This window comes from Solea senegalensis, unplaced genomic scaffold (assembly GCF_019176455.1).
Source record: "Solea senegalensis isolate Sse05_10M unplaced genomic scaffold, IFAPA_SoseM_1 scf7180000013183, whole genome shotgun sequence".
In the NCBI taxonomy this organism is placed as follows: domain Eukaryota; kingdom Metazoa; phylum Chordata; class Actinopteri; order Pleuronectiformes; family Soleidae; genus Solea; species Solea senegalensis.
The window spans coordinates 1-26,822 of NW_025320774.1; the positions used below are offsets into that span (position 1 = coordinate 1).

General features: G+C 39.3%; 7 protein-coding genes across 7 annotated transcripts; 6 read left to right on the top strand and 1 right to left on the bottom strand.

The window, feature by feature from the left end:
• The first annotated feature begins 215 nt into the window (after positions 1-215).
• Positions 216-2,544, top strand: LOC122760186 (protocadherin-16). Its single transcript, XM_044015272.1, has 3 exons — positions 216-1,034; positions 1,120-1,317; positions 1,408-2,544. Exons 1-3 carry the CDS (start codon positions 228-230, stop codon positions 2,509-2,511), a joined length of 2,109 nt encoding a protein of 702 aa, XP_043871207.1. The 5' UTR covers positions 216-227; the 3' UTR covers positions 2,512-2,544.
• Positions 2,545-2,963: 419 nt separating this feature from the next.
• LOC122760191 (histone H2B-like) lies at positions 2,964-3,572 on the top strand. Its single transcript, XM_044015277.1, has one exon. It carries the CDS (start codon positions 2,973-2,975, stop codon positions 3,345-3,347), a length of 375 nt encoding a protein of 124 aa, XP_043871212.1. The 5' UTR covers positions 2,964-2,972; the 3' UTR covers positions 3,348-3,572.
• Positions 3,573-5,413: 1,841 nt separating this feature from the next.
• LOC122760187 (histone H1-like) lies at positions 5,414-6,175 on the top strand. The gene has a single exon (XM_044015273.1). The coding sequence runs from the start codon at positions 5,442-5,444 to the stop codon at positions 6,108-6,110; it is 669 nt and encodes a 222-aa protein (XP_043871208.1). The 5' UTR covers positions 5,414-5,441; the 3' UTR covers positions 6,111-6,175.
• A 3,302-nt stretch (positions 6,176-9,477) lies between these two features.
• Positions 9,478-9,995, bottom strand: LOC122760189 (histone H2A). The gene has a single exon (XM_044015275.1). It carries the CDS (start codon positions 9,982-9,984, stop codon positions 9,598-9,600), a length of 387 nt encoding a protein of 128 aa, XP_043871210.1. The 5' UTR covers positions 9,985-9,995; the 3' UTR covers positions 9,478-9,597.
• A 318-nt stretch (positions 9,996-10,313) lies between these two features.
• On the top strand, positions 10,314-10,773 carry LOC122760188 (histone H3). The gene has a single exon (XM_044015274.1). It carries the CDS (start codon positions 10,342-10,344, stop codon positions 10,750-10,752), a length of 411 nt encoding a protein of 136 aa, XP_043871209.1. The 5' UTR covers positions 10,314-10,341; the 3' UTR covers positions 10,753-10,773.
• A 1,747-nt stretch (positions 10,774-12,520) lies between these two features.
• Positions 12,521-13,016, top strand: LOC122760192 (histone H4). Its single transcript, XM_044015278.1, has one exon. It carries the CDS (start codon positions 12,546-12,548, stop codon positions 12,855-12,857), a length of 312 nt encoding a protein of 103 aa, XP_043871213.1. The 5' UTR covers positions 12,521-12,545; the 3' UTR covers positions 12,858-13,016.
• Positions 13,017-14,557: 1,541 nt separating this feature from the next.
• Positions 14,558-15,554, top strand: LOC122760190 (histone H2B-like). Its single transcript, XM_044015276.1, has one exon. It carries the CDS (start codon positions 14,572-14,574, stop codon positions 14,944-14,946), a length of 375 nt encoding a protein of 124 aa, XP_043871211.1. The 5' UTR covers positions 14,558-14,571; the 3' UTR covers positions 14,947-15,554.
• The last annotated feature ends 11,268 nt before the right edge of the window (positions 15,555-26,822 follow it).

Here is a 26,822-nt window from a genome sequence, read left to right on the forward strand (position 1 = left end):
GTGTGTAAAATAGGATCTGGGTTGTTAAAGTGTTAGCACATTGTCACACACAGATTTAATATAGAGGCTCCACTTGAAAGACGTTTTTGTTTTCATTTTGTGCTCACAGCAACCAAATTTTATTACGTTTTTGTGGAAAGAATGAAAAAAAAACACGATACAACATTGACGTCTTGTCTTTGTTTTGTCTCTATTTTTCTTTCTCTCAGGTATAGCAGAGCCCAGCCATGCCAATAACAAGTAAAGGGTCAAGACGGAGGGCATGGGTCAGTGGACCCTGCGTGTGTCTCTGGTGGTGGAAGCCATTATTTTACCTCTGCGCTGTCCTTATTCAGTCCTCAACTGCTCACAGAACGCTGGAGCTCCAGCTGGATGAAGAGCAGCCCGCGGGGACCATCGTCGGGGATATCAGCGCTGGGTTACCACCTGGCGAAACGTCAGATCTTTACTTCATCTCAGACCATGAAGACACTGTTGGCAGTGACCTCAACATTGATGAATCTACAGGCATCATTACCACAGCACGGCGCCTGGACCGCGAGCAGAGGGACCACTATAGCTTCATTGCCGTGACAATGACGGGAGTAACTATTGAGGTGTCCATCACTGTCAACGACATCAATGACCATGCACCGATGTTCCCTAAAAAGAAAGCTGTGCTTAAGATTCCCGAGCACACGGCAGTGGGGACGAGGTTTTCCCTGGAGCCTGCAACTGACGCAGACAAGGACCAGCTGACGACTCAAGGCTACGCTATCAGAGAGGGGAATGTAGGCCAGGCATTCAGACTGGAGACCAAGAAAGCTGCCAACAAGGTTCTGGACCTGGTGGTGAATGGACCACTAGACAGGGAGAAGCGCTCCTCGTACTCCCTCGTCCTTGAGGCCTTCGACGGGGGCTCGCCGAGAAGGATGGGATCCATGAGCCTGGAAGTGACAGTGACGGACATCAACGATCACGCGCCACTGTTCAATCAGAGCAGATACCACGCCATCATCTCCGAAAGTCTTCCACAAGGAAGTAGCATCCTGCAGGTTAGCCTAGCATATAGCAGTTTGTTGTTACTCCAGTAAATGTGCTCGCCTCAGTAAATGCAGATCCACTTTCTTGTCTTTGTAGGTGTTTGCAACAGATGAGGATGAAGGCGATAACGGTCTAGTGTTGTATGAAATCAACCGGCGCCAGAGTGACCCTGAACGCTACTTTGTCATCGACGTCAAGTCTGGTGTCATCACGCTGAACAGACCACTGGACTATGAACTAAAGAGGGTACATGAACTGGTGGTCCAGGCCCGGGATAACGCCAGCCACCCCGAGGTAATTGTGTTTACATCTTTTTTTTAAAGAATTCTGAGAAACTATGGAGGAAGTTCTAATGAGCGGTGTGTTTGTACCGTCTTTTCCCAGGTGACCAATGCGTTTGTGACTATCCACGTCCGTGACTTCAATGACAACCAGCCCACCATGACCATCATCTTCCTGAGTGAGGACGGCTCGCCGAGAATCTCAGAGGGAGCCCAACCAGGCCAGTACGTAGCCCGAATATCTGTCACTGACCCGGACTATGGAGAGTACGCCAATGTGAACGTGTCCCTGGAGGGCGGTGACGGCAAGTTTGCTCTTACAACCAAAGACAGCATCATTTACCTGATATACGTGGATCAGGTCTTGGATAGAGAGGAACGTGATTCATACGACCTCAGGGTGATGGCCACAGACTCGGGCACGCCCCCTCTCAGGGCGGAGTCGTCTTTTACCATCCAGGTGACTGATGTGAACGACAACCCCCCTCTCTTCGACCAGCAGGCTTACAGACAAACTATTCCTGAGGTTGTTTACCCTGGATCCTTTGTTCTTCAAGTCACCGCGAGGGACAAAGACCAGGGTCCAAACGGAGACGTCCGATATAGTCTCCTCAAGGGCAAAAACTCGCACTCTAATTGGTTTTCAATCGACCCCGTCACGGGAATCATTACCACGGCAGCAGCTCTTGATTTCGAATCGGAGCCGGCTCCTAGTGTGACTGTGATTGCAACGGATAATGGCCGCCCGCCGCTGTCATCCACAGCCAAGGTGGACATCGTGCTGCAGGATGTTAACGACAACACACCTGTGTTCTCCAGCAGCCTCTACAGCGCTTCCATCAAGGAGAACACCCCAGCTGGGACCTGCTTCTTAGAGGTAAGAGAAACCCCCGAACAAGTGCACCCTCCTCGCTTTTCCCTCGGAGTCTTTTATCATCCTCTACCGCTCTGTCTTCACTGTACTTGTCTGTGTATGGGAACTGCCGTGTTCAATTCTCATGGTGCTCAGTCTTGCCGCGCATTGGCCACACCGCTGTCCTACTTACGCAGCCAAAACCAAGTATTCACTGCCTCCCCTGTCCCCTCATCTCTTTATTCACTCTCTCCTTTCACTTACACACCTCCCCGAAGCCCTGTCGGATTACTTCCTTGGGAGAAGACTGATTTATATATCAGTATAAATGAGAACTCAAAATCATGTGGATGATAATGTGAAAAGCAGCGATGTGATTCATATAAAAACGGGTTAATAAGAGGAGTGATGCAGCCATTCAATAAGTGCGATGAAACGGTTTTCTAAAATGTCTCCAGTGTGTTTCAAACAAAGATTCTAAAGAATTTCTTCTTCCTTTTACCAGAGGTTTGATCGTCATGATTCACTGAGTTTCAGTTTCTCAATGTTTCTTCCTTTTAATAAAGATAATTAATAATCATGAAGATACCGAGGCAGAGAAATATTAAATGTATGAAGGAAGAACTGAAGCACAGTAAAATGTCTCCAGTGTGTTTCAAACAAAGACAACACTATCTCCTGCACATCCAACCGCAGTGAGAGATTCAACCAATCACAGGAGGGGGAGCACACAGTGGTGTTTGCATGGAGCCTTTATAAGAAGAGTCTCCCCCGCCTCCACTGCATTCATTCATTCATTTGTGTGAACAGTAAGGATGCCTGATCCCGCCAAGACCGCGCCCAAGAAGGGCTCCAAGAAAGCCGTGACCAAGACCGCCGGCAAAGGAGGCAAGAAGAGGAGAAAGAGCAGGAAGGAGAGCTACGCCATCTACGTGTACAAGGTGCTCAAGCAGGTCCATCCCGACACCGGCATCTCGTCCAAGGCCATGGGCATCATGAACTCGTTCGTCAACGACATCTTTGAGCGCATCGCCGGTGAGGCGTCTCGTCTGGCTCACTACAACAAGCGCTCCACCATCACCTCCAGGGAGATTCAGACCGCCGTGCGTCTCCTGCTGCCCGGTGAGCTGGCCAAGCACGCCGTGTCCGAGGGAACCAAGGCCGTCACCAAGTACACCAGCTCCAAGTAAACACGCGTCCTAATACAAGCGCGTCAACCCAACGGCTCTTTTAAGAGCCACACACTTTATCTGAGAGAGCAACGTCGTCTTTGTACACTGTTCTCGTACAAGCGCGCGTCAAAATATAATGTGACTGAGGCAATTGAATTAACTTTCCGAGATGGAGTCTACCTTTGTGATGACGTCTTTAGCTATGATATATGTTTACTTCTTAATAAAGGCTATGAATATTGATAAGTTTAGTCTTATTATTGAGAAGAGCTAGAGGGAGATCTTTAAGTATCAGTTTAGTTAACAGTGTTTTATTGTCGACACTAACATCTGAAGACTTTATTTTGAAGGTGTCCACATAAGAGTCACACAAGCCTGTCATAAACATGACATGTGATGTGTCACACTTTGAAGTAACATTAATGCTCATGATACTTGTCATGTTTATGACAGGCTTGTGTGACTCTTATGTGGACACCTTCAAAATAAAGTGTTCAGATGTTAGTGTCATATTTTGCTTAAGTCACAAAAACATGTTCAAAAAGTCATTTATTGTTACATAATTTACACACAGTGTTATTACTATGCCAATAGCCATCCTTTGTTACATCCTTTTTATGTGTGTGTGTGTGTGTGTGTGTAAATGGATGCTTAGGAGTTCTGGAACTGAGTCTTAATAATTTAGTTAAACATTAAAATGAACATTCCAGTTAGCGAATGAAGCAAAGACTCGTTCAGAGAAACTCACTCATTGAGGGAAATGAAGAAAATACACAATAATTAAATTATCATTTGCACATTTCTGTATTCTATAGTTTTGTTCCACAGTTGTATTAAACCTGGCGATTGGCACGACTATTTATGTACTGTTGATCTCACTAACTTCATTTAGTGCAGTGGAGACTAAATGATCTGCCGCCAAAATGTGAAAGAAACAAAGACTCGTTCAGAGAGAGAAAAAAAGACCACGCATCAGAAAACACGTGATGTTCTCTGCACATACACAATAATGAATGAATGGTCATTAAATGTTGTTCACGACCACAAAGAACACAAATGATTCTTTTTATTAAAGTAAAATAAAAAGTTTATATTTATAATGGAACAACACTATTCTAATAATATAGTTTTCCTCATCAGAATGAGCTATTGTCTTGATGTAAATGCCACACTGGAGCTAAAATAGATGGATGTCAGAGGAATTGTTTAAATCTTTTAATCACAGTCCACATCTCTGAAGCAAAGACAGGGTTTATTTTTTAATGTTTTATTTTCAAAAGAAGAGTCTTATAATTAACATCATAGTCTGATGACTGACATTAACATTCATTGTGTCACACGTGGAGATGGTCACACATGAAATAATGTAACTATTGTTGGATGAGAGTAACAAGACTGTTGTAGACGTTGTAAATAATATTTGCTGGTTCAATTATACTCGTGACATTATTTATTATTTATTTATTTATTAGTATCTGATTTAAGTGTTTTGATGTTAAAAACAAGTCAAACAGTGAGATGAATAAATAAAATATGACTTTCAGTACAAAAATATGACTTTCAGTCATTTATTTCCAGAGTAAATTGACATTCAATGTTGACGACGTCATTATTATTAATAAACATCAACAAAGACAAAGTCACAATCAACACATATGCTATTCATTTATGACAAACTATAGGGAGTTATTGTGTTAACACACTTGAAGGCCTCATCATTAATTTCAGAGTATTTATAAAAGTATTGATATGTAACCAGGTCAATATAAAATCATAATATAGAATCATTACAATGTTCCACAGAGGCGTCATAATATTATGTTGTGAAATAATGTTAAATATGTATTAAAAGCATCAGAGCTCTTCATGACTTCAACATGAAGAGAGACTGTGAGCCTCCAGCTCATCTCACACACTCATTTTAACTGTTTTGTGAGTGAAGAGAAAACACAAGTGTCCCGGTGTTCACACTGCGCACAGGAGCCGCGGCTGCACTGAGTCTTCACGGTTCTCATGGTGCGTTCAAGTACCGCCTCCTCTCTGTGTGCTCTCCAATAATCCTCTCTCACTGCGATCATTGTCAGTCTGAGTCCAACTTAGAAACCACTAATCATGGCAGAATTGGCTCCAGCTCCAGCAGCCGCCAAGAAGAAGGCCGCTCCCAAGCCGAAGAAGGTCGGCCCCAGCGTCAGGGAACTCATCGTTCAAGCCGTGGCCGCGTCCAAGGAGAGGAGCGGCGTGTCAGCGGCCGCTGTGAAGAAGGCTCTGGCTGCTGGAGGCTACGATGTGGACAAGAACAAGGCCCGCGTCAAGACCGCCATCAAGAGCCTGGTGATCAGCGGAACTCTGGTCCAGACCAAGGGAACCGGGGCCTCCGGCTCTTTCAAGATGAACAAGAAGGTGGAAGCCAAGAAGCCAGCAAAGAAGGCCGCTCCTAAAGCCAAGAAGCCCGCCGCCAAGAAACCCGCAGCGGCCAAGAAGCCCAAGGCAGCGGCAGCTAAGAAGCCAGCAGCTGCTAAAAAGTCTCCTAAGAAGGTGAAGAAACCTGCAGCGGCCAAGAAAGCAGCCAAGAAAGCAGCCAAGAGCCCCAAGAAGGTGGTGGCCAAGAGCCCCAAGAAGGTGGTGGCCAAGAGCCCCAAGAAGGTGGTGGCCAAGAGCCCCAAGAAGCTGGTGGCCAAGAGCCCCAAGAAGGTGGTGAAGAAGGCTCCAGCAGCCAAGAAATCTCCCGCCAAGAAGGTTGCCAAACCTAAAGTGAAGAAGACAGCAGCCAAGAAGAAGTGAGCTGTCCTCACTGAGACATGTCCATCCTGTTCAAAGGCTCTTTTAAGAGCCACACACTTGTGTCCTCAAAGAGCTCAATAATCTCTATTATTATAATAAAATATAATATCATAAGCCTCAACAAAGTATATGTTATTGAAATATCTATGTTGAGTATATTGTGGTACATTATAAAAGGTTATATATACTATAAACAGTAAATGTTTATTTCGGTTAAAAATACAGTACACATTACACCACCTGAACAGCAGGTGGCACTGTAAACACAGACAATGAAGGAAGTATCAAGCTCCGGTGCTACTCACGCACTTGAGAATAAATCTGTTTCCGGAGCTGACAACAGTATTTTTCTGTTCCTTTCTTCGTTGTACTGCAGGTATGTAAATATGTCCAAAATGCATCTACTTATCATTCCGGGAATGTTTAAGATACGTGGTATGAAAGTTGTATGTGTTTGTTTCTATGAGATGTTATGTGAAGAGTTAGCTAGTACAGTTAGCCAAGCTAACGCTAACGGCCGAAGCTACATGTTTACTATGTAAAGCTTTGATATCCAGCTTCTGTAAAGCAACCAGCAGAAGTTACAACAAGTACTGACGTGTCAATGTGTTCACAAGATTTAAAACACCTGGTTTTACAGGTGTGTATTTGTAATGTTCATGAAATGGCGGCGTCTGTTCACAGTCTGCACTGTCGCACATGTTGAATACAGAGTTTAATGTGAAGGGTCAGTTCGTATCCTTTTAACCTGAGTTATAACTGTGTCATTCATTTAGTTATAACTGTGTCATTCATTTAGTTATAACTGTATCATTCATTTAGTTGTAACTGTATCATTCATTTAGTTATAACTGTGTCATTCATTTAGTCATTCATTTTAGTTATAAATCTGTATAACTGTATCATTCATTTATAAGTTCAGTTTAACTGTATCATATCATTCATTTTAGTTGTAACTGTCATTCCTGTGTATTTAGTTAGTTAACTGTATATTTGTTATAATCATTCATTTAGTAAACTGTATCATTCATTTAGTTATCATTCATTTCTGTATCATTTAGTTATAACTGTATCATTCATTAGTTGTAATTATCATACATTTAGTTATAACTGTATCATATTTAGTTATAACTGTCATTCATTTAGTTGTAACTGTGCAAATCATTTAGTTATAACATCATTCATTTAGTTGTAATCATTCATTTAGTTGTAACATTTAGTTGTAACTGTATCATTCATTTAGTTAAATCTGTATCATTCATTTAGTTGTAACTGTCATTCAGTTATAACTGTATCATTCATTTAGTTATAACTGTTCATTTAGTTGTAACTGTATCATCATTTAGTTGTAACTGTATCTTTCGTTAGTTATAACTGTGTCATTCTAGTTTAACTGTATCATTCATTTAGTTGTAACTGTATCATTCATTTAGTTAAATCAGTATTATCTATTTAGTTATAACTGTTGTCATTCATTTAGTTATTGTAATAAACATTTGTATATTCATATCATTCATTTAGTTGTAACTGCATTCATTCATTTAGTGTTATAACTGTGTCATTCATTTATATTCAGTTGTAACTGTGTCATTCATTCATTAATCTGTAACTCATTTAGTTGTAACTGTGTCATCATTTAGTTATAACTGTGTCATTCATTTAGTTAACTGTATCATTCATTTAGTTGTAACTGTATCCTTCATTTAGTTATAGCACAAAATAGTCATTTAGTTGTAATCATTATCTATTTAGTTGTAACTGTATTTATAATTCATTTAGTTGTAACTGTATCATACATTTAGTTATAACTGTATCATTTAGTTTAGTAATCTGTGGTCATTCATTTAGTTATAACTGTAATTCATTTAGTTTATAATCAGTTGTCCATTTAGTTGTAACTGTGTCATTCATTTAGTTGTAACTGTGTAGTCTGTGTCATTCATTTAGTTGTTGTATCATTCTGTTATAACTGTGTCATTCATTTAGTTATAACTGTATCATTCATTTAGTTATAACTGTATCATTCATTTAGTTATAACTGTATCATTCATTTAGTTGTAACTGTATCATTCATTTAGTTGTAACTGTATCATTCATTTAGTTGTAACTGTATCATTCATTTAGTTATAACTGTATCATTCATTTATTGCAGTTAATTTATGTTGTGTTGAATTAATTGTGATCAGTTGTCACAGTATAAATATTTCTTGTGTCAAGGAAAGTAAGAGACTTACTTTATTGCACATGTGTATTAAAGGTTAGAGTATGTTGTGAAATTGTATGTACTTCAGAATAAATCTGTGTACAGAGCTGACAACAGTATTTTTTTGTTCCTTTCTTTGTTGTACTGCAGTACTACAGCTTGTTTGCTGCTGGCCCAGGTTCCCCGAGACCTGAGGCCAGTAACATAAACAACGTAGTATTATGTGTAAATATAGTAGCCAATGTCTTTTTACATTCATTGAATATACAGTACAAAGTATATTAATATTTATTATATGGTTCTAAAAGTACAGCAGTAATTGCTTTATTAAATGTATCATTGCATCATTATTAATGGACAATAACATTATTGTATTTACAGACCTCAGAATAATTGAATTAGTAGTAACACATGTAATATTCGTTCATTACTGGGTTTAGAAAGTTCTTGTTATTGTCACATCAGACATTTGACAGATCATTTAATCAGTATTTAGATGTTACTTAATTCTTATCTTAATGATTGAATCACATGTTCATGTGCTTATATTTTAACTGAACTACAGTAACACAGTGGATAATTATTATTATTTGATGTATATATAAAATGATGTAAGACTTCATCAAACACATATTAAATTAAATGGAGTATGTTGTTTGATGTTTACTATGTATCATTATTAATAAACATCAACATAAATACACCTGCAAATGAACAGTGAAAAAATGTATTTACAAAAGAAATGATGCTGGTTTATTATTTTTATTACATTAGCTTCATGTTTTACAACATTACAAATGTTATAATTTATTAGTTATTACAAACGAGTTTGTAATAACTAAAGAGACAAAGTTTCAAAGCAACATGTGTAGTATTGTTTATGAAGTTGTTGTTACATTTGAAGCATTACCTAATCAAACGCAACAGTCAGTCTTTATTGTCAGTTCTGCCGCATGTAAAGTACAATTACGTATAAGTAAGTATAAAATGAAGAGAGGGTGAAATACACTGAAAATCTGAAATACAAAATTTACAATGGTAATAACTCATTGTACATTGTTATCATTTCTCATGTATATTCTGTTTTAATAGCTACACAAAATGCTTAACTCAACTGCAAAATCAAACAAAAATAAAATATTTTTTATTTATTACTGACTAAGCGGTTTATGACGTAATCTCACAAGAGTTTTGGTGTGTTTTTAAAGAGGATGAGCAGTTTGTCAGAGTGAGTGTGTGTGGCTCTTAAAAGAGCCTTTTGTTTGTTGGTTGACTTGTTGTGGTTTACTTGGACTTGGCGGCCTTCTCGGTCTTCTTGGGCAGAAGAACAGCCTGGATGTTGGGCAGCACGCCGCCCTGAGCGATGGTCACACCGCCCAGGAGTTTGTTGAGCTCCTCGTCGTTGCGGACGGCCAGCTGCAGGTGGCGCGGGATGATACGGGTCTTCTTGTTGTCGCGGGCGGCGTTTCCAGCCAGCTCCAGGATCTCAGCGGTCAGGTACTCGAGCACGGCCGCCAGATAGACGGGGGCGCCGGCACCAACACGCTGGGCGTAGTTGCCTTTGCGCAGCAGCCTGTGAACACGACCGACCGGGAACTGGAGTCCAGCACGAGAGGAGCGGGTCTTTGCCTTAGCGCGGGCTTTTCCGCCGGTTTTGCCTCGTCCTGACATGGTGACTTTTACTGGAGTGTTCTGACTAACGCAGAGAAAGAGTGGTTGACAGAGCGCAAACCCTCCTTTATATGTCCACGAAAGAGCGGGAGACTCCTGCCACACCAACCAGAGCAGAGCAGCAGAGAGGGGGAACTCACCCTGCGTTCTTCAAGGCACTCTTGTCCAATAAGCAGCGGGGACTCGGGCTCGTCTGGGCGGCGCTGCGCGCCAAGAAGAGCCGCTCACCACCAATCAGGAGCCGGAGGACTGAAGCAGCGTCACCGCGTCACAGCTGCTCCCGCAGTATAAGAGCAGAGAGTCGCTCGTGTGTGTGTGCGTCACTTTTACTCCCTGTTGTTAAACACAAGCAGAAACATGGCAAGAACCAAACAAACCGCCCGTAAATCTACCGGAGGTAAAGCTCCCAGGAAGCAGCTGGCCACCAAGGCTGCGCGTAAGAGCGCGCCTGCCACCGGCGGCGTGAAGAAGCCTCACCGTTACAGGCCCGGTACCGTGGCTCTGCGAGAGATCCGTCGCTACCAGAAGTCCACGGAGCTGCTGATCCGCAAGCTGCCCTTCCAGCGCCTGGTGAGAGAGATCGCTCAGGACTTCAAGACCGACCTGCGCTTCCAGAGCTCCGCTGTCATGGCTCTGCAGGAGTCCAGCGAGGCTTACCTGGTCGGCCTGTTCGAGGACACCAACCTGTGCGCCATCCACGCCAAGAGGGTCACCATCATGCCCAAGGACATCCAGCTGGCCCGCCGCATCCGTGGAGAGAGAGCTTAAACTCTGCTGCTGCTGCTCCACTAACCTCCACCTCAACGGCTCTTTTAAGAGCCACCTCACTCTGAACTCTAGACAACAGACCTCTGCTGCTTCAACACATTTATCTATTGATTTAATTTAAGTTACTTAACAATGACATATATTGTCTTCCATCATAAATAAACACGCACACGATTTGTTACAGCATCACAAATATGTGGTGAACACCAACACAACTACTGATCAAACTCACAGTTCCAGTAGATTCCTCATAGAATGTGTCCTCACTTCAGCTTCTCATTGTTGTTACTCCTCATTACATTTATATAGTTTATAAGTCATGTTGCCTTTATTTACTGAAGTGTTAACAAAAGTGTTAATGTTTTACATTATCCCACAAGAACCTGCACCAATGACATGTTAAGTACAATAGTTATAACATGGTCATTTTATATTTCGAATAATAATTGTGATAATTAATCACATAATTATGTGTTGCAGGGTGATCATTAATCAAGTATGTGACATTAATGTAATTAAAGTAGGGAGACAGCTTTAACCATGAATCATCCACTAGTTTGATTTTTAGTTTCATGATCATTTGTCACTAAACCAGTTTTCAGGAAACAGAAACAACAGCTTCATTTGTTCTGTAGTTTTTCTAAAGTATTCTGTACTTAAAGTGTATAAACTGGAGATTCACACGTACCATTAAAGTTTCAAGGAGGTTCATTGAGTTATGTTTGTTAAATCAGAATCTCCACTGCAGACACCAACTGTCTCGTTTTACTAACTTTAATCTCACTTTATTTTGTGACTCTAGAGGATAAACCACCAAATACAACATTGGTATTCACTTTAGGGGCTGTCCACACAAAAACCAGTCTAGTTTTTATAATTGTCTCTGCGTTTTTATCCACACTGAAATGCTATGAAATAAGGTGCTATGCTTCTTCTGTGGATAACCAATACACTTATATCTTCACTTGCTGTCACCATTTCCGTTTTAATCGTCATCCTCCTCCTCTTGTGTTTGGAAATTGTTTGTTTTATTCACTTTATAGAAACTTTTATTTTCTTTCCTTGGTCCATTCTGTCTCTGGTTCAGTGATTGTATGCACTGTAACATATACGTGTTGATAAAACCTTTATTTGTTTATTTATTTCTTCAACATCTCTGTTTCTGGTGTAGCAGCATTACAGCACCACATACAGGCCTAGCATGTACTGTGTACTCAATGTTCACAGTCATTTTCAGTGTAAAAATCAAAAACGTGCATCATCTGCATTTGTGACAAAAGTCATTGAAGTTCATGTGAAAGTGTGCTCACCATCAGGTGCTTTTTCTGAACTTTAAATCTTACTTTGACATGTTTATTTAAAGTTCTTTAAGCTTAAACACTCTTTTTTTTCATTGATCGCTCATGTCTGTTTAAAATCACACATTTTCTTAGTAATTAACACATGCATTTATTTATTTTTGATTAATTTATTTTGAATTGTGGTTGTTCTCAGTCTTCCATACTTTCTGTGACATGACGCTCGTGTTCATTTATTTATTTTAAATATAAACCCTGACTTTTAGTTAATATTTACTTTTGGGAGACTTCTGTGACATGCGGTCAGTGACTCTCTTCTCCTGTTGGGGGCGCTGATGCACCATAGACTCCTTTATCCAGCATGAACACACACACACAGAGGAAGAATATTGCGCCTCTGTCTTCAACCAGGTCCTCAAACAGACTTTGAATAACCGTGAAATCTGAGTTTCTTCATCACATGTGTTTGTGAAGTCTATCACTAGATAAGTAAACATGAGCGGACGCGGAAAAGGAGGCAAAGGTCTGGGTAAAGGAGGCGCTAAGCGTCACCGCAAAGTTCTCCGTGATAACATCCAGGGAATCACCAAGCCCGCCATCCGCCGTCTGGCTCGCCGTGGCGGAGTGAAGCGCATCTCTGGTCTGATCTACGAGGAGACTCGCGGTGTGTTGAAGGTTTTCCTGGAGAACGTGATCCGTGATGCTGTCACCTACACCGAGCACGCCAAGAGGAAGACTGTGACCGCCATGGACGTGGTTTATGCTCTGAAGAGACAGGGAAGAACTCTGTACGGCTTCGGCGGTTAAACTACTCTCTTCACTTTGTCAACAACAATAACAACAAATAACAACAACGGCTCTTTTAAGAGCCAAACACTTTGTCTATGAGAGCTCACAGTCCTAATGTATGGATGCATATATTTATATATAACTTAATTCAAAATGTGCCAATAATAATGCTTGTGTACGTGCTATAATTGAAATTTAACTTAAAATCACATTTCAAACTGGTACCCAAACTTATTCTGGTGGTTCTGCCATTTCCTTGTCGTTATATTTAGGCATTATTATTTTTATTATCTATTTATTTGGGTGCAAATGTTTTTGCTTTAAAGACCTAGAAACCATTGTCCAACTGTCTTTTCTGTTCAGGCTGCTCTGACATGAACATGGTGGTGCAAAATACTTTTTAAAGTATTGAAAAAGAAAAATATTCCAAAGCTGCAAAAATCAAATTATTAAACACATGTACAAACATACCTTATAGTTAATATGTTCAATATCTGCCAATAAACTCTTAATGTAACACATTTCACTTTTAACAAGCATATGCGGGAAATTCATTTAGCGTCTCATTTCTTTTTGTTTGTAGTGGATTTTATATCATTCTGTTTCAAAACTTTTTTTTATTTTAAAATCGTGTGAAATATTGTTATGAATGTCATTATTGCTATATCACAATGGTCTATTATAATATATCATTTTAAGATCATATCATCCCACACAGACTTTTTTAACCCTTGACTGATTCTTTTAGCGCCCAATGCCTTTTTTAAATAAGATTTTATCATCTCAGTTTATTTTTAATTCCATTTTATTTCTCCTTTATTTTCCCTTATTTTAGTTACTTTTATCCATCCTCTGTGTTTCCTCATTAATTATTTCCATTGCATCCTCTGATTGTGACTAATATTTGTGATAAAATAGAGCTAGTCGGAAATCATTTAATAAATGTGTTAACATGACATGTTTAAAGCTTGTGGGGACGAGTTAAAACAAAGTGATCCTCACTAAATCTATTTAATGTTGGGAGATTATAGTGAGTGAGTGTTATGAGTCTGTTAGTCCTAAACCTTATCTTCCAATTCTAACATTTTTTATTATTATTTTTTTATATGACTCTTGAAAGTGAGAACATTTTGTCTGATTCATGTATTTATCTCATTCATAATTTCTCTAGCATAAACAACTCAACTCAAAACAACTGTTTGAGTGCAGTACAGAATGACTAATAAATGACTAATAAAAACTCAGTAAAAATAGAAAGCATTTGAAACATTTAAAAACACATAAATCATCATGAAAATAAGTTTCTGACTGAATCATAGTTACGACTTGTTTCTTTAATCAAATGTATCATGTATGTTTTCTAAAATGTCTCCAGTGTGTTTCAAACAAAGATTCTAAAGAATTTCTTCTTCCTTTTACCAGAGGTTTGATCGTCATGATTCACTGAGTTTCAGTTTCTCTATGTTTCCTTCTTTTAATAAAGATAATTAATAATCATGAAGATACCGAGGCAGAGAAATATTAAATGTCTGAAGGAAGAACTGAAGCACAGTAAAATGTCTCCAGTGTGTTTCAAACAAAGACAACACTATCTCCTGCACATCCAACCGCAGTGAGAGATTCAACCAATCACAGGAGGGGGAGCACACAGTGGTGTTTGCATGGAGCCTTTATAAGAAGAGTCTCCCCCGCCTCCACTGCATTCATTCATTCATTTGTGTGAGCAGTAAGGATGCCTGATCCCGCCAAGACCGCGCCCAAGAAGGGCTCCAAGAAAGCCGTGACCAAGACCGCCGGCAAAGGAGGCAAGAAGAGGAGAAAGAGCAGGAAGGAGAGCTACGCCATCTACGTGTACAAGGTGCTCAAGCAGGTCCATCCCGACACCGGCATCTCGTCCAAGGCCATGGGCATCATGAACTCGTTCGTCAACGACATCTTTGAGCGCATCGCCGGTGAGGCGTCTCGTCTGGCTCACTACAACAAGCGCTCCACCATCACCTCCAGGGAGATTCAGACCGCCGTGCGTCTCCTGCTGCCCGGTGAGCTGGCCAAGCACGCCGTGTCCGAGGGAACCAAGGCCGTCACCAAGTACACCAGCTCCAAGTAAACACGCGTCCTAATACAAGCGCGTCAACCCAACGGCTCTTTTAAGAGCCACACACTTTATCTGAGAGAGCAACGTCGTCTTTGTACACTGTTCTCGTACAAGCGCGCGTCAAAATATAATGTGACTGAGGCAATTGAATTAACTTTCCGAGATGGAGTCTACCTTTGTGATGACGTCTTTAGCTATGATATATGTTTACTTCTTAATAAAGGCTATGAATATTGATAAGTTTAGTCTTATTATTGAGAAGAGCTAGAGGGAGATCTTTAAGTATCAGTATTTTATTGTTGACACTAATATTGGTAACACTTTATTTTGAAGGTGTCTACATAAGCGTCACACAAGCCTGTCATAAACATGACATGTGATGTGTCATGAACACTTTGAAGTAACATTAATGCTCATGATACTTGTCATGTTTATGACAGGCTTGTGTGACGCTTATGTAGACACCTTCAAAATAAAGTGTTACATATTTTGCTTAAGTCACAAAAACATGTTCAAAAAGTCATTTATTGTTACATAATTTACACACAGTGTTATTACTATGCCAATAGCCATCCTTTGTTACATCCTTTTTGAGTGATCAATAAATGTGTTAGACTTTTGCTGTTAGATTTTGTGTTTCCTGAAAACTTGAGAGTTATTATATTAACATTATTATTATTTTAACAGGGTGACAATATGTGACATCACTGTCCAGACTGATGCTGGGTTAGGGTTAGCGTGTATATCTGTTATTATCATCATTTGACATAGAAAAAACATTATCACATAATACAAACAAATAATACATTGACACTAGTACATGTTACAAGGGCTCATTAGTCAAAAACATAACAAATTACTCCAAAATACACAGTAAATAAACGTGAGAAAAAGCAAAGTTTGCATTTTAAAATGTTTCTAAAAGGTCCAGCGTGTAAACTACAGCTTCATTTGAAGACAAAGACAAGATACACAGATAAGATTTGCTGCTAACACACAGGGTGAGCTGAAGGATATGCAGCTTTCATACATTTTTTCTACATTTTAAACAATGCACCTTGATTTTAATATTTGTGGATGTTAGTATTGTGATGTTAGTAAGTATTCCATATTGTAATGGCTCTGTACAGGGAGTGCACTTTACATCTGTAACAACAGCATGTTTCATACAGTCTAATGTTGTTGGAGTACCAGAGTATGTGAAGATCATCAAGGTGAAATGCTCTTATATATAACAATCTGTTTTCTTTTATTAAACACACCAGTGTTTCAGATCCAGGTGCACTAAAAGGCAGGATTATTGAGTATTTAGTTTGTAGTTTGATTCTCTGCCACCAGAGGGCGATAGAGTGTTCCCTATGAAAACACACCCAGTTCTATGACATCTATGTTATTTTGAATGGCTGAACCAGACATTTCTAAGAAGATATAATTTCATTTCTATTTTGAGTAAAAGGCTGGAAAGAAAATATTTGGCAACTCAAAATACCTAATGGATTCTTTCTTCATTCCTAAATGTTTTGTGGGACACTTTAAGTTGTTTTATCCTGTCAAAATGAGACCCATAAAAGTTAAATATCAGAGTGAAAACGGAGCACGACGAAAACTGTAAAATAGTCATTTATCCTTTTTCACTCTTAGTTTTTTTTTCAGTGGGAAGTGAGCATTCCCATTTGCACACCTCGAATAGGCCACAGAACGCATAAAAATCTACAGGAAGGGACGTGAAACTATACAATACAATATAATACAATGATGCAAGCGGTCCTCAACACAATTTTTCACTAACCACCCACTATGCCTATATGAAGACCTATATTATATCCACCTAATATCCAGTTATGCTATGTGTGATTTCTGTCAATCACAAAATATATTTTATACCAAACAAGGGAAAAAAGAAAAAAAAAGAACCACAAACCAGCAAAGCTTTATGAAATGAAAATATGAAAATATGATCACACTGGGCAGGTTTCTGCACTTGCATAGTTAGCAGTCAGATGAGATGCAGCATTAGCCCACGACCTGTGACCATCTGCTCCTGGTTTGGTAGCAGCAAACACTGGTCTGATGTTGTGCCATGCAAGACATTACACAACACCAGCTGCACCCACCACCACACACATCAGTCCCATGGGACCATAGTGACACCAATGGTTATACAGTACGTGATGGGTCACGGATAGATAAACACACTAATTGGGTGGAATAAAAACAAATTTCAATATTTTATCATCTATTTTTCATGCTTTCTCTAAATAATAATATTAAAATACTGAATACGTAAAACAGAAATATATATAAATACACAGTATATAATTTTTGATGTCAAACATAATAGTACACAATGGTTATGTCTTTGAATATCAACAGCCATTTTTTTTTTACTACTGTACATACAACATGATTTCATCCATCCTATACACCTGAGCCTTCCCTCATCACTTCCCCCATAAGTCATAGCTCAGTGTCATGACACACCAGAGAAAACTCATTATGAGTGAGATCAGGCATTAGGGATCTGTCAGAGACAGACTGCCAAGATGTCGCCGCACATTTTGCAACCAGTACATTTCGGCCAGGGAAGAGTGTCGCCGCTGTTATCACATCTTTACCTGTTTCCACCAGGTCAAATTGATCCTGACACAGGCAGAACAATAAACTAGCTGTTTGTGTGGCTTCATGGAAACAGAGGGGATTGTTTTTAGCAAGATAATCTGAGTTTATAAATAAACGTTAGAGTTAAAAAAAAAGTAGCTTTGTATGTATCTTCAAACAGTTATTTAACAGTTATGTAGTTTAAAAATAATAATAATACATATGCATGATAACTGGTACTCCATTCCCAGGGCATGAGTACCAGAAAATATCACAGTTTTCCTTTTTAATCTTTATTTTGTTCATAGAGGGACAGATTGTATGGGGAAAAAAGGTCCAATAACGACATAACATACTGGAAGCCTTTATTTAAACAGGTAAAGTAAAATCTCCTTCACAAAAGAGACCTAGGCCAATAACAATGAATCACTCTATTATCGAGTACAACAAAGAAATGTGTGTGTGTGTGTGGGTGGGGGGTTCCTAGTTAAGTAAACATTAAGGTTTAGTTTCAGATCCACAAAGGCTGCATGAAGGAAGTACAACAAGCCCGTACAACAATAAGTACCGTCTCAAGCAGTTATTCCAGCATATGGCAGTCACAGACAGTAGCTGTGTGACTTTTTATGATTCTGTGAAACCACGGCAACGTGGTGGGTTTTCTTACACGCCAACATTGTCTCTGGTTTAATTATAATACTTACAAAGCAACAGCTTTGCACCGTCATGACGGACATTCTCACTGAATCACTGAAGCAAAATTGTCTGGAGCAAGAAATTCGGTATAAAGAGAAGACTGAAGATTCATACGAAGCCGAGACCTACAATTCCAAGTGAACGTGTACGAGACGGAGACAAAAGAAAACGTGACCATTGAAGAAAAAAAGAGACGGAACTTTTGATCCAAATCCAACAGTCACCTGTCCACAGAAATGCAATGTTTCCCCCTGACATAAGTCAGAGTGTTGAAAAAAGAAGTCAGTTTACCACCCGGAGCACGTATTTAGAGAGTGAGCGGAAGCTCTCTGAGCCTGGTTTATAATGGTGGAGTAACTGAAGCTGACAACTGAAGCCACGAGGAGATGATATACAGGATTTTCTGCTGCTTTATAGCAGAGGGCTTGAATGATGATACAGCCATGTCACTGAGATAGACAAGAGCAGAATAGACATGGAGTGGGAAGAGAAGCTGGGCAGTGGAAGAACGCTGTGTACTCGGTTACTTGGTAAGGCAACAACAATCCAGTCTGTCATCACATTATTATATTATATTATTATATTAACTTTCAATATGTTCCTTTTTTTTAATGAAAGCACCAATGCAAATTTCTACTTAATATTAGACTTTTTTCTTAGAATGTGTAGGACTGACAAATATTAGCATTTAGACAAACCAAAAAACAACACTTACTTTTCTTTTTCTATCTTTTTTTTTTTTTCATCAATAAATCAATAATTTCACCAAGTCATTGCTGTGTAACTTCCCCACCGCCAGCTGCCAGCACAGCAAGTACAACCACAGACTCTGAAGAGATGAGTTTAGCACTTTGGCGAAGGGCATGACGATAGCTGTAAGTGCAGGTTGCATTTACTGCCTCCTTTCCTTATATTTGCTCAGCTCATACGGCAATTTACAACGATGACCTTCAAACATGCCCCCCAGCCATCCAAGCAGCAGCACCTCCAAGTATAGCTAGTATATGAGTAACTAAACTTCACTTATTGTAACAGGCCTCTTTCAGGATGAACTGTAATTGGTTAAGAAAAGCAAAATGCCAAGGGACAGGTAATGTGAAATGACATAATCTACAGTAGAGGACAATGTCAGGTTCAGCAAAATCTTTATGAGTTTTTTGTGTCAGCGAAACCTTTCCGAAGCATAACTAACTTTCTCCTTATAAATTCCAATTTAAATCAACTTTCAGCTTGTATCCACAGAGAGAGACTGCCAAAAGACTGCAATGATAAATTTCTAAGAGCTTTTCCACTTGTCGGACCTTTGTTGTCTCCTTTACTACTTTAGTGTTTCAGGTAACATCATCTTAGCTGACTGACTGAATTGTGTTGTCTTTTTTATTTGCTATGGATAAATGGACATTAAAATTGAAGTATTATCTATGTAGTCAACGTGGAAGTGAAACATTTCAAATCCAGTCTAAAGAAGGTACAATTCAAGACTTACACTAAATACCATTTCATTTGTCTTTTAATGTGTTGAATTTAAGCTATAAGAGGGAATCATTTTTGGCTACAGTAGCTGAAACAAAGTGTTATTCTACAAATATCGGCCTCTGTCAGACAGTAAACAGCGGAGCTCCAGGGTGACGTCAGCAGACTATCACCACTTTGTGTTTACGAGAGGTACGAGAGGGAAACCCATGTTCACCAGTATTGATTGAGCCAAGGCCAGAAGAATAAAAGATGGATTCTCACAGTGTGTGATGAATCCTGTTAAAAATGTAAACCCCCATAGAACAGATCAATACATATTGATTACAAGCAGCCAGTTCCCAAATAAGATTTAGTCCTGGGATCAATATTTCAGGATGTGCAAATAATGCCTGCCATGATATAACATAACACTTTTTCGACTATTGACTCACTTCGCCAGCAGATCCGGTTTATTGCCCTGCTGTATTTTCAGGTTTCTGTTGACTTGACATTAATAGGTCTTGCTGGAAAAAAAAAAATTTCAACAGCATATATAAAAAACAAATTTAAGTGTCCCAATGAGCTATAGGGACAAAAAACAAGTAAGAAACATCAGTATTTCAGATTTTATGGATCAGAAACCAATGCCTCGGAAGTTAGGGTGACGGTGCTATGCTGGTTCGATAATAAACAGGGAGGGAGATGATGTTGCTGTATCTGGGTTCACTAATAGAGAGGGGTGCTAGCAGGTTACTGCTATCTACTGAACGTACAAACCGAGGCACTCGGAAAAAGAAATGAGTTAGTCTGTGTGTGTCTGAGACAAAGAGAGCTGCAGGGAGAGAAATGAACGGAAAGATTTGCCGTAGTTTTTAAATCTTGTTGGGGGAAAAAAAAAGACAGAATCAATTTGTGACAGTCAGTGTTGATTGTGTCGCCACATATTGATCAATGTAGGGGAAACTCTGGAAATGTTAGATGCACCAGTGCTGCCAAAGACAATATTAAGTTGCACTCCAAAGATATATGTGACCAAACTGGTAAAGCAGAGCCACATGGTAAATTAAACTTTTACCAAATCCTTTCAGAAGTACAGCAAACAAATCTCGCTTATCAAGACACACACTTGTTTGTTCTTCTTTTAAAGAAATGTACAACCTACATTGCTTAGAATTCCTTACAACCACCAGCCGTCTTGAGTGTTAACAGAAAATACTATCGTGGCTCCTTTCTGTCTGTGATTGTATTATACTATTGGAATGTTATCCAAAGGCTGTCCTGAGAGACACTTTTACGGTCCAAACAAATCAGTGAGCTGACAACACACAGACCACCACAGGGAGCCAGACAAGAGAAAAGAAGTGAGTTTCTCAGCTTTCTTCCGAACTTTCTCAGCTGCTTCTGAGTACGCGCCGAAAAACCAAGATCACAGAGGCAACTGGGTGATTTAATGTACACTCACACAATCTAACCTTGTGATTTACATGTTGGTAAATCACCAGAAATAAGATCATTCAAGTACAAACAATAAATAGCAAAATAAAAATCCTATGTCCACAGCATGCCCACAGAATGCATCACAGAATGCATCAACTGATGCAACGACCCCAGGGAAAACAAATCATATCAAAGTGGATATTTGTGACTTTTCATTTAATTTTTTATTCTGACATTGCAAGTGCAGCTCCCTTGAATCCCCTAGAAGACCATTATGTTTCTGATGGCATAAAAAAAAACATGCTACTATGCATTTTTATAAAATAGAATTGACTTGTTAATGCTGCATCAAGTGTTCATTCATATTGATGCAACACAAGAAGGACTGAGTGCAGTGGAATGACTTAACTGTGCTGTTCTTAGTGACGAGGTGGCTGGTTCAGTGTGTGTGTGTGTGTGTGTGTGTGTGTGAAGGACATGGGCTCTTGAGTGTATTATCTGGCTCTATGCATATGTTTGTGCCAAAGTGCTGAGCTGTTTTGTGTGTTTAACAGGGGTCCTGGGACCTGTAGGGTAAATCAAATACATTGGATGGCCACAAAGCCTTTAAATCATGAGACAAATCTATGTTATTACATTATTACATTACATGTCATTTAGCAGATGCTTTTATCCAAAGCGACTTACAAAAGTGCATTTAAACATTAAATAACACATGCATACATTATGTACATGAAATGACTAACATATTCCTTCCCTATGTTTCCTGTACACTTGTAACTTGCCTTAAGATTTTCCAACATAAACAAACCGAAAACATGGACTGCAAAGGGTCCATTAGTCGCAGTGTTGACAGACAGTGATGAGTAATGTGACAGGCTCATTATAAGCTGACCTCTTGCTAGTTCAGAGACAGATTATTACTTAGAAAAGGCCTCGCAGAAACACTGGAAAAACCATGCCCTCAAGGCAGAAGCAAGCTTCAGCTGTCATCGTCAGTGGTTTATCAACTCAACATGACGGGCAGTTTAGTTTTTTTTATAAATAAAACACGTGCATGTAGGAACATGTGTGTAGGGGACACAGCAAACAACAGCAAGCTAATTTGACAGGTTCAATCCTTTACATTGGGCTACTGTAACTTACACAAATAAAACACATTATATGAAGATTTACTAAAGCAAAAGACTAACCCTCAGTGACAAAAAGACGATGTACATATTGTGAATGTAAAACTCCAAACTAATGTATTATTATTGCTGTACAATATTCTTATATTGCATTGCATTCCTGTGAACCAGTGAGAAAGTATCAATAACAGAAATTTAAAGACACGAGAGGGAGGGTAAGGCTAAAAAAAATAGAAAAAAAAGAGAGAGCAGCAGCATTCCATTGCAGTGTTTGGTATTGTGCAAGCTCTGGGAGAGTTGTTGGGAGTCTGGTCTGGGAAAAAGAGCTAGTGTAGGTCTCTGGGGAGACCAACCCGCAGCCTCACAGACAAACACCAGCAAAGTGGCAGAGCAGATATAGCCAGATGTGTGGGAGTGCAAACTACACACAAAAACAACACAAGATATACGACCTTGTTCAGTCCTGGCATTAACGCAGGTCTTTTGTGCTCTGCCCAGGAGTAGAAAGCTCCACAATTGTCGGTTCACCCGTCAGAATGCATCCCCGCGTGCCACTTGTGGATCATCCCACATCCCTGCTCTATATGCAAATAAACACACACTCCTCTGTCTCCAAAATTCTTTTTACACCAGTGTGAGTCTGCAATTAACCTCCCATGCCTGATCTGCCATGATCAGAAAGAAGAAAAAATAAAAAGAATAGAGGCTGGATATATTCCTTATACTCTGAAATTGCATGTATTTGTTGGCACATTTGTTGAGTATTGAGTATGAAATAATAAAAGTCAAAGTGTATAAGAATGGAAATAGCCTATACCGTAAACACGTTCAACTGAAAGTAAACACAAGGCAGTTTGTGTAGAGCTATCAAGACAAATTTATGTGCATAACTCCTACTTGATCACATAAATTCTAAACAGGAACAAAATGTTCCTTGTATTACTGGGGGGAAAAAAATAAAAAAAATCACACTGCATGCTGTCTCGAGCGGAGTTCACAAATTCTTTGTCACTGGAGCAGGTAGAAATGTGCAACATGATCATCGCAGATTAAAAAACTTGGCTCTGTCCTTTTTAAGCTTTCAGGGAACCATTTTTGTGGAGGAAAAAACATCTCAACTTTCCAGAGTTGTGTGCAGACACTATGATGTGGTGCAATTATTATCCTGAACACTTACTTTGAAATTCCAGAAACTCAGAAAAGTCGTCTGTATCATGAAGCACAAAGAAAACAGTCAGGAGGTGGGTGATAAACCTCTGCTCAGTGTGAAAGACATTTGCTCACTCTGATCAAACATGAACTACACATATTTGACTGTGTGTAAAAACTTATTGCATGCTATTCAGTCAATAATGTATGAAAACGTACACACTGAAACATCTAAACATTGCACACAACTGCAGCAGGTCTGTAATCTGGATGAGGGGCTATAAATAACAGGCATGGCATCATCAGTTTTTTTTTTATCTCTCTCACACAGTTTTTTTTTTCCTTTTGTCTATCTCGCAACCACACGGCGGTATTCAGTCACACACACGTTCATTCACTCTCACTCCCTCTTCAGGTTCACTTGCTCATAGTCTCCACACTCTAGTGTAAAACTGACACAGAGATAAGTCAGAGGCAGGTTGATGACGACTGCGGAGAGCTCATGAAGGTTTTCTCCCCGCAGACTAACATCTCCACTCACTCTGCACCCCTGTGGAACAGCTCTAAGCTTATCAGGCACCAGGAAAACACTGAAGGTAGCAGCGTCACACACTGAGTGCCGGGATGACAGTGATGTGCGCACTGAACAGCATCCACTTGGGATCACAGGAAAGTCTTATGACTTCAGAGATTATAACATCACATTTGTGAAGACTGCTTGCATGAGTGTAGCCAGATTTTCAAGACAAGGCAGGCAGCACGCTCACTTCCCTGACAATGATGTACTTTTATTTATTTAATATTTTTGACATGCTGTAGTTAATCCTTCCATCCGTCAGCTGCTTTGTCAACCACTTTGTTCTTTACTCTATTTAAGATCTAAAAACACTGTATCTTGTTGTGGTGATGGTGCAAAAATATCCTCACCATGTATGGTATTTTAGAGTGCCACTGTAGATGATATCATTTAAATAGAGTATGCTTGATAATTTGCATTCAACTTCAGCCTATGCCTGCCTTAATTAGTCTTTCAGAAGTGCAATCATGAGAAACTGTATAGGAAGAATATATAGGAAGCTACAAAAGACAGAAACAGCCCCAAGACAAAACTGAAGCTGCTGGAAAAACTCGTCCTACTTTCTTCGAAGAACAATCGCCTGCTTCTGCTCAAGTGTTCAACTCAGAGACAACTCAGAGACAAACGATAAAGGGTGGAGGCAGATTCGATAACAGTTTGCAATTATGACCGAAAGACTGATACTTTTTTTGTGTGTGTGTAGAAATTCCTCTTCCCTTTCCCATAGTAGCGCTGGACTGTGTTAGGCCAACAAAGGGAGGAATGGGCTGATTTAGCTAATGGTTTAAACATGGCTTTGTTAGCACCTCTGCCTGTTAACTGTGCTCTCTGGAGAATTACTATGCCGGTCCAAAATCTGGCTGTTATTCCAGTTTGTTGATACACTTTCATTTAAGAGGGGACAAATTCCAGGAAGACCGAATTATATGTATATAAACATATACATATACATATACATATACATATATATGTGTACATATATATAAATATACGTATATATAATGTATATATATAATATATATATAATCAAGTTTTTACGAATTGGTTGGAATGTCTTTTTAATACTTAAAAAATTTTGATTCTTCAGCTTCTTAGATATCAGTATTTTCTTTGCTTAGAATAACAAAAAAACAAGACATTGGAGAACATCATTTGAGGATTTGGAAAACACCAATGAACTTATTTCTAATATAGTGTATATACTGCTCATGACAGTAGTGGCTGAAGAGCAAAAACACCAGTGTCAATGTGAAATGCATCAGGAAAGAAGATTTTAGTAACCCTATGGAGTCCATTGTTTTTTTTTTTGGTTGATGGATTTTTTTTGTTTTACATAGAAAGAAAACGAGCAAATGGAGAGGTGTAAGCCAAGAAACAGGATACTGCCACCCTACACCACTGCTGCTTTCAGGAGAAATGCAAATGCAATGAAGGTTTGTACAACAACTCACACAAGGTACTGTAAAGTATGACACTGTCTTTAACAAGCACTTCTTCCTCCTTGCTTTTTTCCTCCAGCCCTAAAACCACTGAAGTGTCATTAAAAAAGAAACTTGCCACATTTAGGTTTCCAGGGACGAGGGAGAGATTTAATAAAAATACATAGTTTAGTGAAATTATAGATGCTTTGAATGAGTCTCAAAATGCACAATATATTTCCTGCAATGTTTATTTCAACTTATTGAAGCATTTCATCTTTGAACTGCTTCTCCATTCTTTTTTTTCTTAAAAAGGCATTATTTTCACACAAAAAAAATCTGACCCTGCTGTGTGTCTTTAAATTAATTAAAGACAGGGTAGTTCTCTGCAGTTCCATTATAAAATGTCCAGTGCAGTGCATTAATCTACATCATCATAACTCAAACACAGATGTTACATCTGAGCACGTGTTAACGGCGCAGGACACAAACCCGCCGAGACACAACAACACAGATGGCTGCGTTCTCACAAGCTCACACTGAGGCATATGGATCATTAGCAAGACAATAAATGAATGACAGTTTCACCCACAAGCAAATGTCAGTACCTCCGGGATCATTGTGTACCATCAAAGAGAATCATTTTTAGAAGGTGTTGTTGCACTGATCCACATTTTGGAGTTGAAACAAAATAACTAAATGTGAATGGGGTTCACTCATAAAGAATTATCACAGAACTTAGCTGCTGTGTAATTTTGGGTTGGGTTGTGGTCATTGTTTTGATTTATGGCCAGCCACTTCACTTTTCTGCTTCCATCTCACTGCTCTCTCCTCAGAGCTCTTTAGGAAATCCATTATATTTCTTTGTGACAGAGCAGTTTGACCTTTAGGGCGCAATGTTCACGACCAGTGTTGACAGCTCTCTCTAATTCTTTTGTAATTTATTCACTATGACACTGACTTTAGGTGCATCTATACAGTATTTAGGTGCCAAGAGCACACCGACTCTTACAGTGTCTTTTGTCCACAGCTGCTTTACACTGAATGTCAAAACCTTCCCTGTCTGTTCATAAATTACAGCAGCCATCTGAAGGCAGCGAGAGAAATATGCTGATCAATCTGTGATCACACTTAAGGAGTGCCATAATGCATGAATGGCCACCTACATCAAATTATGTGCAGATGACACACACTTCACACACACAGCATCTTCCACTCAAACAGAGTAGAAAATGCTGAGCAGGCTCATCAATCCAGTTCATCATTATTGCCTCCTTTCTAACGTTCTATCAATCAAAAGTAGCACATGTTTTTTTTTTTATTTATTCATTGCGACATTACGACACAGCTGTCACATGATATAATGCGACCATTTTAATGTCACATACAGTAAAACAATAAAACTGAAATAGTGTCCCTATAAACATC

What these genes read in the sequence shown, in the direction of transcription:
- LOC122760191 (XM_044015277.1), top strand. Translation starts at nt 2,973, where the DNA reads ATGCCTGATCCCGCCAAGACCGCGCCCAAGAAGGGCTCCAAGAAAGCC.
- LOC122760189 (XM_044015275.1), bottom strand. Translation starts at nt 9,984, where the DNA reads ATGTCAGGACGAGGCAAAACCGGCGGAAAAGCCCGCGCTAAGGCAAAG.
- LOC122760188 (XM_044015274.1), top strand. Translation starts at nt 10,342, where the DNA reads ATGGCAAGAACCAAACAAACCGCCCGTAAATCTACCGGAGGTAAAGCT.
- LOC122760192 (XM_044015278.1), top strand. Translation starts at nt 12,546, where the DNA reads ATGAGCGGACGCGGAAAAGGAGGCAAAGGTCTGGGTAAAGGAGGCGCT.
- LOC122760187 (XM_044015273.1), top strand. Translation starts at nt 5,442, where the DNA reads ATGGCAGAATTGGCTCCAGCTCCAGCAGCCGCCAAGAAGAAGGCCGCT.
- LOC122760186 (XM_044015272.1), top strand. Translation starts at nt 228, where the DNA reads ATGCCAATAACAAGTAAAGGGTCAAGACGGAGGGCATGGGTCAGTGGA. An exon ending in AAGGAAGTAGCATCCTGCAG is followed by an intron (nt 1,035 to 1,119) that starts GTTAGCCTAGCA and finishes TTGTCTTTGTAG; the next exon opens with GTGTTTGCAACAGATGAGGA. An exon ending in ATAACGCCAGCCACCCCGAG is followed by an intron (nt 1,318 to 1,407) that starts GTAATTGTGTTT and finishes GTCTTTTCCCAG; the next exon opens with GTGACCAATGCGTTTGTGAC.
- LOC122760190 (XM_044015276.1), top strand. Translation starts at nt 14,572, where the DNA reads ATGCCTGATCCCGCCAAGACCGCGCCCAAGAAGGGCTCCAAGAAAGCC.